The sequence below is a fragment of the Haliotis rufescens genome, unplaced genomic scaffold (assembly GCF_023055435.1).
Source record: "Haliotis rufescens isolate VD_foot unplaced genomic scaffold, xgHalRufe1.0.p SCAF_9, whole genome shotgun sequence".
In the NCBI taxonomy this organism is placed as follows: Eukaryota; Metazoa; Mollusca; class Gastropoda; order Lepetellida; family Haliotidae; genus Haliotis; species Haliotis rufescens.
In genome coordinates, this window is record NW_025964383.1 from 15272988 (window position 1) to 15294312 (window position 21325).

The 21325-nt window shown below is 40.0% G+C and overlaps 1 protein-coding gene across 2 annotated transcripts in view; it reads right to left on the minus strand.

Moving 5' to 3' along the window:
- The window catches only part of LOC124150227 (glycerophosphodiester phosphodiesterase domain-containing protein 5-like), a 42321-nt gene extending 33066 nt beyond the window's left edge, over nucleotides 1–9255 (minus strand). Inside the window, exons 1-2 of one of the 2 annotated variants that reach the window (XM_048391142.1) lie at nucleotides 9087–9255; nucleotides 8141–8699 (exon numbers count right to left, since the gene is read on the minus strand). Coding sequence is in view for 1 of the 2 variants with exons in the window: in XM_048391141.1 (XP_048247098.1) it covers nucleotides 4881–4925 (45 nt within the window). In the remaining variant the exon portion in view is untranslated. Of the gene's footprint in view, nucleotides 1–4880; nucleotides 4988–8140; nucleotides 8700–9086 lie in introns of those variants that run through there. The other variant, XM_048391141.1, reaches the window with a different exon arrangement.
- Nucleotides 9256–21325: the final 12070 nt, after the last annotated feature.

A 21325-nucleotide genomic window follows, 5' to 3' on the forward strand; every position in this document is an offset into this window, starting at 1 on the left:
ATATTCCAGATATATAAGGCTGGTCTGTAGATAATTGAGTCTGTACCAGACAATACAGTGATTGACATCATGAACATCAATCCACACAAGTGGGATACAACGACATGCATCAACCAAGACAGCAAGCCTGATCATCCGATCCTGTAAGTCGCCTCTTACGACGCCCTTTACAGCTGAAGGCCTATTCTACCCCTGATCTTCGTGAGTGAGTGAGTGAGTCACACATGGCTTTCTGCCAATTTAAGCAATATTCCTGTTATATCATGGCATGGGACACAAGAAGTGGGCTTTATACAGATTAGGGGAATCAAACTCAGGTATTCGGTGGGATATTAGCAAACACTTTCACCACTCAGCTACACCACCACCAAAACCTAAGTGTGAACCATGGAGACACTGGGTGAGTAATATTCAATCAATTATTCAGCACTGCAGGGAACACAAGATCAGGGTTTCATTGTATCCATGTGGAGAATCAAACCCAGCATGGTTATGGTAATAATAAAGAAAAAATTAAAAGTGACAAAAACTAATGAAAGTGTGACAGATGGAGTGACTGATGAGGGATGTAGACTATGTAGGTAAAGTAAGAACTAATATTTTTTGCTTTGTGTGTGATCATACTTATATCAAATCGTGACCCACCGATGCAACCGTGTATTGTCCTACTACTGCTGCGTTGTGTCCATTCATGGATCTGACAGTGACTCCAGAAATGTTGAAAGTGCAAGGTTCGAAAAATCCACACTCGTAGTGGCAACATGTGCAGGGCGAGAAAGAATTGAAGAAACGCTCATCCTACCGGGGAGAGTACATATATTTCAATTATGTCTAATCGTTTTCAATACAATATGCAAGATAATTTCGAACCTAAAATATGTTTTCATCCCTTGCACGATCTAAGTAATAACAACCTCATACATGTTGCTAATATCATAAATAGACGATTTACTTGGCAACTGTCTATTACAGAACACATCCCCGAGGCAAGGAAGTTTACTGACATTAAAAGTCTAGTTTCCACCCTTGCCGAACTAGGCTGGAATTCCGGTGTTACATTTTGACTGGGCTAACAAGTGTATGCATAGTCCAATCCAAATCGCATAACAAACTAGACAACAGGTCATCTACAGGTATTTTGCAAATCTTTTTATAATTTTAATCTAGGTACTGACACATGATTTTATAGTCCTTGCCTTGAGAAGATCATCAGGTTACAGAAGTAAACAGGAAGTGGTTTGTGCAGCATGTATCGAAACTAGTTTTTAAACATGTTAAAAGAGATAATTAACAAAAAGTGTTTTTGTTGTGAGCGACTCGTTACTGACACTCAAATGTCAAAGCGATAGTGAACAGCTGTCATGATTGATTTTCTGGCATACGGAAGATATTAAATGGAGATGGTGGGGTTAACAAAAAAAACATGATTTCCCTAACAAAGAGCTCAAGAAAAGGAAAATGTCTCAAAAACAGTATGATAATTAAAAAACAAAAACAACCCTGCAAGACGCAGGGTTGAGCGAGTTTGAATTGGCGGAGATGAACGTAGATGGCAGATTTTGCACTGTCTTCCGTAAATAAAAACTGAGAACATAAGACTTGATGAAATTGAGTGAGTGAGTGAGTGAGTGAGTATGGTTTTACTCCTCTTTAAGCAATATTCCAGCAATATCACAGCAGGGGACACCAGAAATGGGCTTCACACATTGTACCCATGTTGGGAATCGAACCCGGGTCTTCGGCATGGCGAGCGAACGCTTTAACCACTAGGCTACCTGACCGCCCCTTATGAAATTTAACAGGGCAAGTGAAAATATTGCTGGACAAGTACAAAATATTATCTTCTTGCCCTGCAGGACAAGTTGGGTTTGAGAAATGTTTTGAGCCCTGAAGTGAATTAATGTGCCCTGAAGTGAATTAATGTCCCCTGACAATACCTCCTGAGCTGCCATCATGATGTGTCTCTGTACACATAAATCTACACTCATGTCGGAGGTAGAGAGGAGATGATATCACCTGTATCTACATCCCCCCACAGCAGACACTGTGAGGAGCTGACAATGTGTGACACCAGCCAGGATGAAGATGTTGAGATGGGAATGGGAGACAGCGTTTCCCTTGTATCCTACACTCCCTACACTGATGCCTTGCACCTTGACACACACACTGTGTGGGTGACAGCTATTTTTGTATAGGACTGACCCCACTGTGCACTTGTATTACCCCTACCCCTTCCTCCCGATATAGCCCACATAATGATGTGACATAATACACCACTCCCATGTCAGAATTGCTTATTGGGCTATTATCATATATACATGTGTGCATAGTATACTGTCACTGTTTATTATAATCCAGGGCTCCATTTAAGGAACTTGATTTCACTTGACATTAAAACTCAGCTGCACCAGACAAAACCAGGTGGCACCCTGGTTCCGTACATGTATCAAAGTTGAAACATGGGCTGGCCTGCTGCCAGTGTCAAATAAATTAATTGCCACTTCACAGCACTCAGTGAAGTCTGAGGCAAAACAAATATATTTTGAACCCGTTTCTTTTCAGGAGATCTAGCAATTATTTTTTGTAATCTGAAGCAAAATTACTTTCTTCAAGTATCTTCTGGAACAAATTATTTTGAAAAAAACAAAACAATCCAAGGCCCCAAGAACTGATAAGAAATGGTGGCTTCTGACCCCACATCTCACACTCCTAATAAATCTCTAAAAGTAGGAATAAGGCTAAGGACAGCTGGATGTCATCCTTAATCTAGAAAATAACCACACAACCTGGATAATTAAAAGGTCCTCTCTTCCATGAGTTCAGTGTGGTTATATAATGACAACATCCGTGGTTACTCCAGACACATCCCTCAATCCCAGCAGCTTCACATGGTGGTCTCTGCCCCTGACTGCTAACTGCACTGACAGAAGGTCACACCGGGCACACAGGGGATGCAGGAGACGGATGGCAGTCAAAGGGGATATACCACAGGTTATACCATGGCTAAAATATTATATACAGTCAGTGACTTGGGTTCAACCCTGCTTTGAACCATCTTCCCGAGGCAAGGGAGTTAACTGATAACAAAAAGTCCAGTTTCCACTCTTGCCGAAATTGGCTGCAATTTGCTAGTAATATCTTGGCTCGACTAACGAGTCTATGCATAGTCGAATCAAAATCTCGTAACGAAATCAACACCCGCTTCGTAAACTTCCGTGCGATTTAGGTCCATTGCAGTATTTGCAAAGCATGTGTACCGTCAACTCGGAGTTGACAGATATTTTCCAAACCTTTTCATGTTTTTAATCAAGGTGCTCAAATAATTGGATGCACTTTGGGAGGTTAAAGACTTGTTTTATTACGATCTAGATCTGGATTATCGATCAGATCATTCTGACTGGGTGCCGCCATTTTGTTTCAAGCAAATGCAAATATTATGATAGGTGGAATGTGATTTGTCAAAAGGAGGGACATAGAAGTGACATAACTTGTAATAGCCACTGGTGGCGCTACAATCGAGCCACGAAACTGCAACCTAGTTCGGCAAAGGTGGAAATTGGACTTTTATAGTCAGTCAACACCCTGCCTCGGGAAGATGGCTTTGAACAGTATGTACGTTCCATCACGACACGGTGTGGGAGGAAACACAGGTCTTTGGCATTACTACCTTGATGAAACACCAGGCGATGGGGTATTTTGATGACAAACCATGAACCATAATCAGGGTTTATTTCTGAGATTCAAACCCGGATAATTAGAACTCTGGCACACCTACGTGATGCCCCTGACATACAGCAAATTGCAGCTTACTGGGCGACCAGTCCCCACATCTCAGATATATTTTACACTGGCCTGAATAATACTTGGTAGACCCTGGTTTAGATAACAATATTGTGTCTATTTCCGAGACATAAAGTTTACTATTTCGGCTATGTGATAAGCTTTGCTAGAATCAGAATTAGAGTGAGTGAGTGAGTGAGTATGGTTTTGTTCCGCTTTTAGCAATATTCAAGCAATATCACGCGGGGGACACCAGAAATGGGCTTCACACATTGTACCCATGTCGGGAATCGAACCCGGGTCATCTGCATGACGGCGAACGCTTTAACCACTAGACTACCGACCGCCCTTCAGAATTAGAGAATGTTGCTCATCTGCACTTCTGCCAAAAATGATGAAGAGGACATTGTTAGTTTTGTGTTTACTTTATAGGGTTTTATTGTGCTGTAATGTTTTCAACGCTGAACCATTGTTTACAGATGACAGACAGATATGAAGGAAGACATACAAGATTATTTACGCTATGCGCTGAAGAATTACCGACCACATGGTACTGGGGAGGCGGCTGTAGCCAATACTGATGGTAATATTTATTTCTCCGATCTCATCCAGATACAGATGTTTCAAATTTTGATTAATCGCCTTGGCAACATTATTGTGATATAATCTATCTTGGTCTGTCTTTAGGTATATGGATTTCAGAATTCTTGTACCATCACAAATCAGGGGTAATGAGCACGTTACAACAATTGGAGCCCCACACAACCATCATCAATCAGTGTCAAACCCTCAACTACAGTAAAGTCCTGTAAACCCATCTGACATTCTACAGTGGAATCAGTCTAAACAGGACTCATGCATGTTTTGTGACAGTTTATTCCTATGTAGACAGAGGCCTCATGAGATAGATAAATAAAAAAAAAATTTTAAAAAAAATAATAAAAAAAATAAATAAATAAATAAATAAATAAAATATCATTTATCTTAGGGTTAGTAAATTTGGGCCATAAATGTGGTCCAGAATTGACATAAATCCAGATTAATCAGAGTCTAGTTTTAACAGATTGTTGTGAAATCGACTGAAAGTTCATCAAACTCACCATCTTGAGCAAATATTTTCCAAAATCTTTCACTTTAGTCCACATTGTGCCAGGTTATGTTTACAGTATGACTGTTCCTGTAGGTCCACAGTTGTGTCACGAACATGGTGACAGCTAGCCTGGATGTCGGGATGTAGGGACTGGTCATTGAGACTGACCTGCATCTGACCTCACAGATGACCCAATCAGTAAGAACCAATGAGTGCTTCAGGAAGTCTTACACATGTAGCACTTGGAACTCAGTCCAGCATCAGTTTCAAGTCTATCACCCCCCACCTCACCCCTCCCGAAGGAAGTCCTACAAATGTTGCACTTGGCACTCAGTCCAGCATCAGTTTCACAACTTTTGACCCCCCCCCCCCCCATCAGTTTGACAACTATCGACATCCCCCCTCCCCCCATCAGTTTCACAACTATCATCACAGACCTATATACAAGTCCATGCTATCACACGCCACCCCCCACCCCCCCCCCCCACACACACACACACACACACACCCTCCTCCCACAAAGGAAGCCCCCAGCATGAGTTTCATGACAGTCACCTCCCCCTCCCTCACAACACACACACACACACCCTCCTCCCACAAAAGAAGCCCCCAGCATGAGTTTCATGACAGTCACCTCCCCCACAACACACACACACACACACACACACACACACACACACACTCCTCCCACAAAAGAAGCCCCCAGCATGAGTTTCATGACAGTCACCTCCCCCACAACACACACACACACACACACACACACACACACACACACACACACACACACACTCCTCCCACAAAAGAAGCCCCCAGCATGAGTTTCATGACAGTCACCTCCCCCTCCCTCACAACACACACAGAAACAATCCCACTTCCCTCACACTCACACATAACCCCCCCTCACATTTACCAGTATTCAGTGTCAAGCCTGAGTCAATGGGTCCTTGTCAGGACCCTGATATTACTTGTTAAGATTTAGTGGGTCAAATACCATAGAAGAACACCTTCAGGACTCCCCTTAATTAGACCACTGTTTACTATGTAACATCTTAGGCTTTGACTATTTTATTTGGCTGTCTGGGATTCTTATCAAAACAACTTCCTTTAGTCATCTATTTTTAAACATAAGTAAGTGTGAAACGGAAATGTTTTTATAAGGACGGACATCAAATTATTTTTTATCCACCGTACATAAAACTGCCTTTCACCAGCATCCTCAATTACTTAACTCAAAGGAGAATTTTCTCTCTTAGAATATGTTTATGATTTGTTTGTCTGTTTACTTTTTAACGCCGCACTCAGCAATATTCCAGCCATATGACGGTGGTCTGTAAATTATCAAGTTTGGACCACACAATCCAGTGATTGACATAAGCATCGATCTACACAATTGGGATTCGATGACATGCATTAACCAAGTCAGCGAGCTCAGACCACCCAATCCTGTTAGTCGCCTCTAATTTTTACAATAAGCATAGTTGCCTTTTAAGCAAAAGGGAAGCATGTGTTGCTGAAAGCCTATTCTAACCTCGGACTTCACAGGGTAATATTTTATGAAGGATCCTAGACTTACTAAAATGATGATTGAATATAAGCTGCAACATAAAACAAATAAAACCAAGGGTCAGGTGGGTTAGAAAGTTTAGCCAAGCAAATACTGGTAGTCTCTTGCATTGGCCATGAAACAAAATTATCCCGAAACCACCAAATCAACAATACTTTAAGTCTAGAATGTCTCACTTTAACATGTTTAAGAAAATGAAGAGATTCTCTGGGCTCCTTTCCATTATCTATTAAAAGAAAACACAAAAATCTTCAACCATTTCTATTTCAGAGATTAAATGTTGATCTGAAACTGTGGGTACGGAGCCTGGCGACACATGTGGTTAAAGAGTACTCCAGTGCTCCAGCTGCTGGCAAAGCATCATGATAATCCACCAGATATTATTTCCATCTCATCTAGCGATCACATCAATTCCACAACTTATGTCCGATTGCCACATATTTCAATCCTGTCAAAGTAAGTCTGTGAAAGTCATCAAGGATAAGTCGGCTAACATCCTCTATTATCTTTATTACTTGACAACAATGAAGGGTTGTCTCAGCGTATAGAGGCCATTAACAACAAGCTTGGCTCGAGGACAATCAACAACGACACATGCGCATTACTCAGATAAATTCATGTTTTAACCAGCCACCAATCGCCCTCTACATCTGCTGTGACACGAATACAAGCTGTGTATACAAAGAAACATCACACTGAAGTTTGCTGATAAATGCAGGTATTAAAAAGAAAATAGAAAAACGACTTGATCGTAAACACCGATCGAGAATATGGGGAAACCCCGGAAAGTAGTTCCGGCAAAAGTTCCAATGATCAATTTCACATCGTGTGAACTTTTTCATCCGTTCACAGGTGTGTGAACTCCAAATATCAGATCACATGACTACCCCTTCAGCCAATCAGCAAGAAAGAAACAGTGTAAACTTCAAAGTATGAAATTACATAGAAATATACACATGGGTATACGGACATGTTGTCCAGTTTTATCAACAATATTTAGACTGATAACCCTAGACCTACACAAGCCTCTAAGGCAATTATTATTAGTTTCAACCATAATTCCCAGATTATATAATAACAAAAAGAAGGTGTCCCCATAAACAACTGGCATCCTTAGAGTACTGTCCCCATAGACTTGCCTATTAAAAGGTTAGAATTACTACACATCCATGGACTTATTCAGTACAGACTTGAAGCAAGTCTTTGCTAGCCCCAATAGTAATGGTTTGATATAGCAATTTTAACATTGGTATACATGGTATATGGACATTTTTCCATATACACATATACCCACTCTGACATACTTGGATAGGTACAAGAGGGCTAGTGTCTCATAAGACTATGTACTGAAATAAATATATCCAAGATCTCCCAAGCAAATAGAATTTTCCTGAAAAAGAAGAATTCGAACAAAATGTAAACCAACTTTCATTTCAGAGGCAATATGTTAGCACCATATTCGCCATAATAAGTGACCCAGGGGCATGGAAAATTGACAATGTGGGTACAAAAACCAGGCACAAGTTAAATTTGTTGTAGAAACTTGGTTCCAACATTGGTGACACCAAACTTTGTTTGATAACAGTAATATATTGATGTAAAATAAACAAACAAACAAAACAGTACCTTACCATGCGAATGTATTACTAGAGCAGGGTGCTTAATATGGCGAATACAGCTGCTACCATTGGTATAAAATCACCTACCTTACACAGTCTTCCATCTTGAAGAAAATATCAAGGTGCTGTCAGGAGGCTGTGTCAGGAGGCTGTGTCAGGAGGCTGTGTCAGAAGGCTGTGTCAGAAGGCTGTGTCAGGAGGCTGTGTCAGAAGGATGTGTGGAGAGGTGATGTCAGTGGCCACACAGCCATGTTGGTCTGGGTCTGCAACAATGTCCAACACAATGAACACAACTAATTGACAGCCAAAGGAAGAAAGATAAACCATAATTACTATGCAAATCTTAATGCCCTGATAAGATAGAAAGAAACTATACAAATTGAATTTAATGGAAATTTATAAATAAGGTGTTAATATGGGAGTTTTCCTCGTTCAGGATACTAGAAAAATTACAGTACTGACACCATGGATACAATCAACTGCAAACACGAATGACTAGTGCGGACAACGTTATTAACTTTAAGGTTACGTGTTTAGAAAAAAGAAGAGATTTTAAAGATAAAAAAGATGAGACAATGAACTGTTTCCTTGGGAGTGGGAGCCAGGGGGGAGAGGGCCGTGGTTGTGTGACATCGGGTCAGCAGGCCTGTACAGCAGCAATGGAATAAAGACAAAGAACTTGGTCAATAAATGGAGCATAATGAATGAATATTCATAATAAAGGAATTGTTTTTGTCAGAAATACGGTAGTTGAATACTTAGGTTTGTTTACACTGTTTGGGCATGGTCAGTGTGTGAAGGTACACACTTATAATACATACAAGAATACAGGAAGCACGGGGCCTGCTTCCGCGCCACAAAAACAATTGGAACACGCACCAGAGGGCGGCAAATACAGGAGACAATGTCTTGGAGGCCTGCGAATGGCCAAGGCATGTGACATGATTTCCAACATGCTTCCTCCCTACTGGACAGAATGGCAGCTACATGCAAGAAATACAAACTGTTAAGTAAAATATACGAAGGAACTTACAGCTGTCCCTGACCTTCGATGGAGATTTGACCAGACAGAACCAGCATGTTGGTGAAGCTGGGCACAAGAAATGTGCACATGGCCAGCTCATGGAGGCCGTTTGTGATCTCGCCTGTGATTGGTGCTTGCTACTTCGGGTTACGGAAAGGCCGGTGATCGGTATGACTTGCCCTACGTCTCTACTGAATGATAAGTACATTATAATGGATTATAATGGACTTGTCTACAACGAGGCCAGTCTTTCAGGAACACAATGTGCTCTTATTATTGATGTATTTAAGGAATTACAATTAGAACTAATAATCATATTCTAAGAGACTTGTGAAAGTGCAGTATTTGGTGAAATGGAGACCATGAGCTGGGTGGACGCCCACATGTGGTGGGTTTGTGTGAAAAGTGGAAACGAGGAGAAAAGAGTTGACCTATGAGGAAGAAGATCTAATTGAGACACTGGCTGCTTGTACTAGTCTAGACTTAATGCCGAGTGCCAGGCAAGGTAACAACAAGCACCATCCTTTACCGTCCCACCAGGGGATTGAAGCACCGACCTTGCTCTCTCCCAGTCTTATAAGCGCATGTGTGAGTGAATGAAAGTTGAACACTGTAGTCAGCAATATTCCAGCATCACCACGCCAGTAAATAAACAAATCTTGGGCATGGTATAGACATGGTATATGGACATGGTATATGGACATGGGTTATGGATAAGGTAAAAGGACATGGTATATGGACATGGTATATGTACATGGTATAGGGACAAGGTATATGGACATGTACTGCTGAAAACACTTCAGATGTTGGTATCATACTTTGTCAGGAACAACAGCACTCGTCTCTCCTACAGACACTGAAGAAGAAACAACTGAAATCTCCCAAGCAAGTCTACCAAGCTATGGAAAAACTCTTGATTTCTCCTGAAAATGAAGAGATTCTCTGGAATACTTTGTATCATATGTTGCCATGGTTGCAAGACAATTGAAACAAAAACATAAACATAGAACTAAATGTTAGCTGTAGTTAGCACCCCGGGAGCTTGGCAAATTGACAAAGTGTGGCGCTTATTGAAACCAACCATGAGTTAAATTTGTTGTCAGAGACGCAACGGTGCTCGAAACCTGATAAAAATGGAATGGATTTTCCAAAAATTACTTTGGATCACTTAAAAGAGATAGCTAACCCATGCCCTACCACACAGCTAACCCTAATGATTGTAAAGGGGTACCTAACCCTAATGATTGTAAAGGGGCGATTGATGGGAACCAGGTACCTAACCCTAATGATTGTAAAGGGTACCTAACCCTAATGATCGTAAAGGAGTACCTAACCCTAATGATTGTAAAGGGTACCTAACCCTAATGATTGTAAAGGGTTATCTAACCCTAATGATCGTAAAGATAGCTAACCCATGCCCTACCACACAGCTAACCCTAATGATTGTAAAGGGGTGCTTGACGGAAACTGGGTACCTAACCCTAATGATTATAAAGGGGTACCTAACCCTAATAATTGTAAAGGGTTATCTAACCCTAATGATCGTAAAGGGGTACCTAACCCTAATGATCGTAAAGGGGTACCTAACCCTAATGATTGTAAAGGGGTGCCTAACCAATGATCGAAAAGGGATGCTTGATCAGAAAGAGTTGCTGGTAACCTTCCCTAACACAAACACAACCACAACTTGTCCTAATGACTGAAAGAGGAACACAAAAGCTGTGAAGAGGGTGCCACAATCAGCGGCCTTAGCCAGTTAGCGCTAATTAAACCTGGCCCAGTAAACTGCATTGTTGACAATAACAGTTATTCCTTCACCATTGCCGTAATATACACACACAAAAAAGGACCAGTCACGTAAATCAATATTTGACCACAAGTCTGCAACAAAAGCCTGTACAACTTTCCAATTTGAAGTTCCCAAATTTGGAACAATAGTACAATTCCTTTCCCAAATTGACTGCCGAGGGAACAAACGGAACATTGTTTGGAATTCCAAGATAAAAGCCTGCCATTAATAGAGTGGGGTGCTTAATACCGCAAATACAGTATACCACATAAAAAATATTATTGAGTAAAATGAGACTGAAGTTTAAAATCTCCTACCTTTCACAATGTTCCATAGAGAAGAAAATATCAGGGACTGTGGTAAGGAGATTGTGTCGGCGCCGCACAGCCATCTTGGGTCTGCAAAAATGTCCAACACAATGAGCACAAGTGATTCACAGCCAAAACAAGTTCAAACATAATTACTCCACAACTCTTAATGCTCTGATACCTTGGTAAGCACCAAAAACATCAATTTCTTGGAAATTTAGATAGATGGCATAATGAATGCATATGACTGAAACAGCGAAGGAATCTGGGTCAGTATCTCTGTATTCGTAACAACATGCCTGACAAAACTTGTATTGTCATCAAGTTTGCAACGTGACTTGGCGCAACAGATACAACATACAACTCATCGACTATTATAGGCATAGTTACAATAAAGTGTCTATGTACCAACTTAGTTCTCTCTGTTATTTATGTCAACACTAGTCTAGATGACATGAGCCCCTTCTACAATAGTCATTGATAAACAGAATGGTGACCAGGATCAATATTAACTTTCAAAAAACATGAGAACCATAAATCCTATCAATAAAATGTATTATCCATTATTCCCAGTACAAGAATAGTACCTATACTTCAAGCAGCATGTACTTGGAAATGAGTTTAACAGTAACTCTACTTGAAATATCAAGTGTTTTACATGGAAATATACTACAGAATAATACTCCAAAATGATCAATTATGAATATCAAGAAATTAGACATGAATGATAATAAATGGATTTTGAGTGAAAAGCATTACATTATAACTTTACTTTTCAATTGAAGCGCCCTGCAAATCACTATTTAAACAAGACAATCAGAGTTGTCTCCCATACACCCAGGACAGATTTTATTACAATGACTAAGGGAAGTTGAATTGATGTACCTGATGATAAAGAGGGGATAACTGACACCATGTGTACAACAACCAGGGAGGTAGTTTATATGTTGATTTTACAAGCTTCAATATCTACTAGATCTGGTACTACGCCCAAAGTGTGTACGTGATAGGGGGAAAGTCTAGATTACCTTACCTACATCATGACTTATATTGCGGCCTTATTTTGACCATAAATTGTAATACAAACCAGAAAACAGCAAAGGGATTTGGGTCAGTATATTTGTATTCATAAGAACAAGGCTGACAAAGCTGCATCAGCCAATGAGGTAAACGCATTTGGTCATGAGGTGACGCTAAGTTGCTTGAACCTGGAAGAATGACAGAGTTGTTCCCCTTTGTCCATTGCTGAGACAAGTGATACATGCTTAAAGAATTACTGTCAGCAAGATTTCCAGCAATGAGACGCCAGTATCAGTTTGAATGTGGGATGGGGCCTTGAACAAATACATTTCCAACAGAAAAAAGTACTATGTATAACAAATACTTATTATAAAGGGACGTGTTTTTGTGGGAAATACGGTAGTTGAATACTTGATTTGTTCACACTGAGGGGTGTGGTAAATGGTGCATGTTGATTAATGATAACATAGAGCAGTTCTTCTGTGGGATGAAATACCGTAGTTGAATACTTGATTTGTTTACACTGAGGGGTGTGGTAAATGGTGCATGTTGATTAATGATAACAAAGAGCAGTTCTTCTGTGGGATGAAATACGGTAGTTGAATACTTGATTTGTTTACACTGAGGGGTGTGGTAAATGGTGCATGTTGATTAATGATAACAAAGAGCAGTTCTTCTGTGGGATGAAATACGGTAGTTGAATACTTAGATTTGTTTACACTGAGGGGTGTGGTGAATGGGGCATGTTGATTAATGATAACATAGAGCAGTTCTTCTGTTGGATGAAATACGGTACAGATACTGTTCTAGGGCGTGGTCAGTGTGTCAAGTTAAGCATTTGTCATACAAACATACATACATACATACAAGAATACAGGGAGCACGCTGCCTGCTTCTTCGCCACGAAAACACTTGCAATGTGCACCAGAGAGCGGCAAAAACGGGTGACAATTTCTGTGAAGAAAATTCCGAACTTGCAAATAGCCAAGGGGATTTGGAACGTGCTTCGTCCCTGGTTGATAGAATGGCCGCTCTTTGCGATAAACAAAAGATGTGGAGTGAAATATATGAATGAAGTTACCTTCAGATGCATGTGCATAACTGTCCTCTCCGTCGATGGAGATGCGACAAGACCGAGCGAGCACGCTTGGGTGTGGCGATGCCAGCCAGCGACATTCAGCTCCGTGCTCCGCCATGGCCAGCCGATGGAGGAAGGAAATGACGGCCTTTGGCATTAGTGATCTCGCTTGTGATTGGTGCTTTGCTGTTTCCTTCCGGGTGGCTTGGTGCCGGCTGTCTAAACTGCGTTTTTTGGTGGTGGGTGCAATGCCCAGATGCTCTCGGTGCTTTGACCGGTTGCTTTTCCGTGTGGCTTGGTGCCGGCTGTTCAAACTGCGCTTTTTGGCGTTCGGCGCTGTCGGTGTAGCCGGTGTAGTCACGTGGTGGATTTGTGTGACAAGTAGAAAGAAGTAGAAAAAATGGAACTACATGTACGATGAATAAAAGCTATTTCCTATATTGAAAAAATAAAGTTTACTATTATGCAATCATTTGTTTTACAGGAAACAGAAAAGTGTATACAACTGTATGAAACCTGCAGACCAGGTGGAAAGTGGAAAGAGAGTTAAAACTGCATGGCAAGAAAAACAAGAAACAAATTATGTCACATAGTGAAGCAAGTAAAATGAACACTTTAAAATTCTATGATTTTAAAAAAAAAATTGTTGTGAAATTTTCTTTAAAAAAATGATGAAATGAAATGAAATGAAATATAAGAGAAGTTAATTCACAATATTGTGTTTGAAAGAGAAGCGAAGCCGAAACTGTGGGTAAAATATTACACTTGAAAATTTTATCTGATTGAAAACTTGAAAATTGTAGAGAAATTTTCTGAAAGAATTGTGTAGTAATGTAAGACAATATAAGACCATATTGAAAGCAAAGCCGGAATTGTGGGTGAAAGCGAGCAAAAGCGGATAATGGATCCAAAAGAACGGAAAGGGAGAAAAGCGCTTTGTCGTAATAATAAGCGAAAGCGGAAGAATAGCGGGTTAAAAGCGGGGAAGAAGCGGGTTAAAAGCGGGGCCCGGATAATGGATCCAAAAGAACGGAAAGGGAGAAAAGCGCTTTGTCGTAATAATAAGCGAAAGCGGAAGAATAGCGGGTTAAAAGCGGGGAAGAAGCGGGTTAAAAGCGGGGCCCGGATAATGGATCCAAAAGAACGGAAAGGGAGAAAAGTGATTTGTCGTAATCATAAGCGAAAGCGGAAGAATAGCGGGTTAAAAGCGGGGAAGAAGCGGGGTAAAAGCGGGCCCGGATAATCGAAGCGAAAGGAGGGAAAGGGAGAAAAGCGATTAATCGGCCAGTGAAAAGGGAGGGGTTCGATTGGCCAGGGTTGAGGGGTGAGAGTTGAGTTGGGGGTTCATGTAACTGTTAAGAAGTTCTTGAAAAAAAGAGTTCCTGCTGGAAAGGGGGTTTGAACCCGCTCGGGGTGCCCCTAGGCCAAATCGAGCAGTGCCAAGAGACCGCGGACTGAAACTGGAGACACAGGAACTTCCGAAAGGACCCAAAAGCAGCCCGAAGTGGATTTGCAGACGGGTGTGAATTGTCTGGAAAACACCCTTTCTATTAATAAACGTTCGGATATAGCGCGATATGAATAAGATGACTGGCGGCCACAATAGCGCTGTGAAATAATACATTCTAGCCCATGCGCGTACAGGATCGATTGTCTGGCCGTGGTCTAATTTATTTGGAGGTGATAAGCTCGCAACATGTCCCGTTAACCACCAGTGCAGGTTTCCTTCCTGGGGCCTAAAACTGAAGACCAGACGTACGTTGCACGTTGCATGATGTTTCAAGTTTTGTAAATACGCAAAAGATGCCTAAACCACAAAAATGGGATACTATTGATTAATTCGAAAACGGAAAGAGCGACACTATTTGTTGGGTATGAATAATATTTGTGGAATATTGTATGTTATATTTATATAGATATAACCATTCCTCAGCGCACTTTTTGAACTATAAATAAATAATTGCTTGTCATGATTCTTTGACTCGAACGATTAATATGTTTAACTACGAAGATAGTGATCAGTGATATGGAGAGTGTCACTTAGTATACGCTGCGCTTTAAATAAACGATAGTCAACCTATAGCCAGCCCTATGTGGGTCAGAGAAGTCATTCTACATCATGAACTTGTATTAATGAAGTCATTCTACATGATGAACTTGTATTAATAAAGGAGGTGACTAAAACTCATACAGTATGGGGAGGGAGGCTGCATGGCCGTTTTGCTCTGGATAATGTTGCACAATGTTGGACATAATATACATGGTATCATAGCTGGTAAAGTTTCATTCAATATCAGATCATTGTCAGCTAGGAAAGTCATGTGTATCGCCCGGAACATCAATACACACACCCTCCCCTCCCCTCCCCTCCCCTCCCTCCCTCCCTCCCTCGCACGCACGCACGCACGCACGCACGCACGCACGCACGCATTTTGTCATCTACCCTTATCCCCGCCCCCATGCAATAATGGTATAACAGCTTTTGCTATTATATATCTCTTAAGGATATTTATATCTATAATTTGGTATTAAAGGATCTTTAAACAGCCGCTGTTGTCTGAGCTTACAACGTGAAGATACGGGGTAGAATAGGTCTTCAGCAACCCATGCTTGCCGCAAAAGGCGACTATGCTTGTCATAAGAGGCGACTAATTGGATCGGGTGGTCAGGCTCGCTGACTTGGTTGATGCATGTCATTGATGTCAATTGCGTGGATCGATGCTCATGATGTCAATCACTGGATTGTCTGGTCCAGACTCGATTATTTACAGACAGACAGACAGACAGACAGACAGACAGACAGACCAACCAACCAACCAACCAACCAACCAACCAAACAAAACCAACCAACCAACTTGTCGTAAGAAGGGTTGTTGATATGACTGAGTGAAGTGGCAGAGAAATATCGTAAAAAACAGCCGTTTTCGGCCCCCCCCATCGCCCTGGGCTTGACGTGAGAAGGGTTGTTGATGTGACTAAACTGAGTGAAGCGGCAGAAAAATATCTGAAAAAATAGCTGTTCACAGAAACCAAGTTTGATAGTGCGGCTTCATGCCCAGGCATCAATGGCACTGATTCAGAATATTCACGATAGACATGTCAAACGAATGTATGCTAGATAGAGTGGAAAGTAAACGGTTGGATGAAATGTGGGAGGATAATAAAAGAGAGTTCTGGAAGAAGATTAGTGAGATTGGGGTAGGAGGTGGGGGAGAGACGAAAACAGATCCCTGTGAGAGCCTGGTGACACATGTGAACTACTCTCTTTGAAGTAACTAGAGCAGTTGATGGAAGCCACTGTGGCAAGGCTCCTGGTGTTGATGGTATCCAGATGGAATGTCTTAAATCCCAAAATGTTATTTAGGCTTTACACATTATTTTTAATATCCGTTTTAACACAGGGAAATACCTGGATACCAAAGTGTTCTACTTTAGATCCTTGGGATTTTATCGTATAGAGGTTTGATCCTCCCCAATTCTATGTACAAATGATATTGGAATATTTTAAATAACCGTCTGCAATCTTGGGCTGAAAGTACAGGAGCTCTAAATGGTGCACAAAATGGATTCCGGAAGCGTAGATCAACTACGGATCATATTCACCCTGTTTGTTCTTTTATTGAAAAACAAGAAATGGTATTAAAAAGACACTTCTTTCTGCTTTTATTGACTTTCATAAAGCGTATAGCATTAACAGAAGTGTGCTGTGCTGTGCTGTGCTGTGCTGTGCTGTGCTGTGCTGTGCTGTGGGAGAAATTATGTAACATTGTTTCTTACACTTCAATCTTTATCTTCAAATGTGAAATGCAGTGTACTATAAATGGTATGCTTATGGTATGCTTATGGTATGCTTATGGTAGGCTTTCACCCTGGTTACAAAACTGGTTTTGGTATTTGTTTTTATCCCTATTGCAGCCTTAGCATATGATGACGATTTTGCTTGCAGAATCGGCAGATGATATGAATCGTCTATCAATTGAACAGTGTGTAGACAATAGTATCCTTATTGATAATGACAAATCGATTATGGTACACTTTAGAAATGTAAGCGTTCCAAGAACAACAGCTTTTTGTAATATTGGTAACTCTGTTTTAGACATTGTTGATTGTTATAATTACCTAGGCCTACTGCTCTGCTCACGGAACATCTTGACTTCAATGCTATGGCAAAAGGAGCAGCTAAATATGGCTAACAGAACATGAGGTCTTCTTAAAAAAATAGAAGGCAATCAAAGGTGTGCAATCCAATACTTATTCCAAATTGTATGATAATATTCCAAATTGTATGATAACATGGTTTGGCAAGTTTTGAGTTATGGGGCATCTATTTGGGGTCATCGTGACATTTCTTCTGTAAATGCCGTTCACCATCATGCTTTGAGATTTTTGTGAGTGGTAAAATACGCTGTTAATGATGATATGGGATTGATTCCAATTGTTAGAAAGTGTATGTGTATTGTTACACAGTTTTGTCGTTTTACTAATGTAAAATGTCCTTCAGATTAAAGATTAAACTGGAAATTTCGCGTGAGGGCAAAGTCATGAACGAATGGGGTGTGAATATTTCTGAGAATGTAAGCGTGAAAAGCGTCCTTGTACGTGTGCATGATGTCTGCATTGGAAAGTATGTGTCTGATTGGAATGAACTGTTATGCAAGCTTGGAGGGAGAACGGCTGGTAATAAATTACGTACGTATGGAATGTTGTATGGGTGTGAAAGTTATGTAAGTATGTATATGCCTCTGCCAGGCACTGATCCTCAAACGTTAGAAACAGGCAGATATACGAATATGAAAGTGAACGAAAGAGTGTGTTTTCAGTGTGAGGAAAGTATTGAGGATGAATGTCATGTATTGCTGGATTGCCCTGTGTACGACGATCTGCATGAAAGTTTCTACAAAGGTCAGTTTTAGCTATCCAAACTTCCTAGAGTAACGTAATACTGATAAACTTATTTACTTTTTTAATATTATGTAGACTTTACAGCCAAAACCGTCTTGTTAATCCTCTACACAGAGGAAAATGGCTGATGGGTAGTATAGTTTATATACCCCTTTTACACTAATATATTTATACTGTGATATATTCCAAATATCCCATAACCCTTAACGGGTGGCTCACTTGTATGTCCTGTTATATGTATCTATGTAAATATTTTTGTGAGGTGAGATTTAAATAAATATTCTGCCTGCCTGCCTGCCTGCCTGCCTGCCTGCCTGTCTGTCTGTCTGTCTGTCTGTCTGTCAAAAGACAATACTAAAAAGGCTAAAGGCTAAATGTTGAAATGTAGATATAGTACATGTACATAAATTCGGTTTTGCACCCCTCGCCTTGCCTGACAGCCTCAACATTACCATTTGTTCAATAAAAACAAAACATTCTCGTTATGTGTGCATGTATAGGCCTACGTATAACTGATAAAAGTAACCCTAAACTATAAAATTAATTATACAGAATTATACAAAAAAAAAACCAAAGGTATCTGGCAATTCTATATACCATTACAGACCTATACCAGACAGTAATTAATTGTTCAGACCTATACAAGACAGTAATTATTTCTTCAGAATATAATATCATGCAAAGTTCTTTTTAGAAAAAAAGGAAGCTCTTCTTTGGAAAGGAATACTGGTGGAGCTCTGAGGAAATGCATTCTATTTTTCCATCACAGCTGTAAATATGTGGATCTATGTATGAATGGGTAAATCCTGGATTCAAGAAATGTCTTTATTACAAAGGTTTGTGGGTAGACAAGTTTCAACTGTGAGAGTGGCCTTGTAGACTCCCCAACAACAAATAATTTTAATGATTTTAATTCTGAATCAAATTGCAGTCACACTATTATAGTCATTGGGTCATTCTCTTTGATTTTGAACACTTTCAATAACATAGCATGCTTTGGACACAGCGCTCCAATAATGGGAAACGTACACCATTTCGTCAGGCGGGCGCAGACAGGTGTTGTAATTGGTGCACTCGTCATAACAATTGTTTACAGAGAAGATAGAACTAACATGAATTTACCATATGTAAACATACAGTGAGTACTCCATGGAAACGTATTTGAATCAAATGATACTGGAAAACCAAATGGCAAGTAATGAACAGATTTTTTTCCCTGTTACCTTTAAATAAAATATGGTTACTTTTAATTAGAATCTCGTTACGACATGACCAATTCTTCCTGATTGACTATCTTACCAATTTTGAACCTAAAACTGCTTATTTTTATGGCGTACCCAAAGTACTTAAAAGTAAATGTATTTATTCAAAAGGAAATTAATGATAAAAATTGTGAAGTTAATTCTATTGAAAATACCGAAGATTTACCATTTAGACCAATTGTGGGAGGACCCGAGAGCTGTACTCAGCATTTTAGCAATTTCATAGATATTATTCTTAAGCCTTTATGTAAACAGGTAAAAAGTTTTCTCAGAGATGGCATTGATTTTTTATGTAAATTACCTACTGAGGTACCGGAAGGATCTATGTTAGTTAGTTTTGATGTTGTTAGTTTGTATAGTAATATTGAAACTGAGCTCGGACTGGAAGCTATCAGATACTGGCTGAAAGAATACCACCATGAAATATCAGATAGATTTTCGGATGAGTTTATCATTGATGCATTGAAGATGGTTATTACCAATAACATGTTTTATTTTGATGGATCTTATTATTCACAAAAGAAAGGAGTAGCCATGGCTACTAAGGTAGCCCCTACTTATGCAACCCTTGTGTTGGGATTTTTAGAGAATATGTTTTATGATAAGGTGAGAGATACTCTTGGTGAATCTATGAAAGAACAAATTGAATATTCATGGAAAAGGTTTTTAGACGACTGTTTTATCATATTAAAAACCAGTGAAAGTCAACTTACAGCTGTTCATGAAATTTTAAATTCACTTAATGCGTCACTCAATTTCGCAACGGAAAAAAGCGAATCCAATTTAATCTTTCTCGATGTAAGAATCAATTTAATATCTGGGAGATTTGTACAAACTGATATCTTTTATAAAGATACTGATACGCACCAATGTTTGGATTTTGGATCATGTCACCTGTATCATACAAAACGAAATATCCCTTACTGTCTCACAAGACGTATTTGTACCATTGTTTCCGCGAATGATGTTAAAACTACTCGCCTTGCTGAACTTAAGAGTTTCCTACTGCATCAAAATTATCCCACAAAGCTAATTGAAGATAGCATACAGGAGGCGATAAGTATTAAGCAACTAAAACGGGGAGAAAAGAAAAGAAGAATGAATCTTCACCGTTCACAAATAAAGCAGCCACACAACCGCACGATTCCACTCAGTGAACATTTAGAAGCATGTGGATACGGCAACTTTTTAGTTTTCCCGCTTTATAAGCTAAATTTTGACCATGAACCTACATTGTTTCAAAAAGAGCAACATTTTAATCATAAATATGCGCCTAAGTTTAATGTAAAGGCGTAAGTTGTTTGTCCATTGTCACCTTGGTATTGTGACGTCATAGTTTTCCTAAATGTTATGATGTCACGTAACTATATGTTACTACTTCATGTTCGTTATTCAGTTATTGCCTGATGAGACTCGTACGTGGTACGAGTTGAAAGCGCTAGCCTATTAAAACTGTGTTCAATCGTGTCAGTGTAAAATTTGAGTTGATTAAATATGTAAGTAATTTTGGGAGTCATGCGTTACCCTGCACTATAGCCGAGTTAGCGCTATATTTAGGGGCGCAATAGCGAGGGAACACTGTATTTCTGATTCTCACTTCTGTGGATGTAACATTTTACCGAATAAGTCGCCTCTTACAACTTTTCAACACCACACTTAGTAATATTCCAGATATATGACGGCCATCTGTAAATAATCGAATCTTGATCAGACAATCCAGTGATTGACTCTATGATCATTGATCCAATCAACCAACTCAATGAGCCTGACCCCCAGATCCCTTCAGGCAAGCATGGGTGACTGGGGACCTATATTCTTACATGAACCCCCCACGGATTACTGGTAGTTTTACATTGATATAAATCAAAATGTAGATATTTATATAGCTT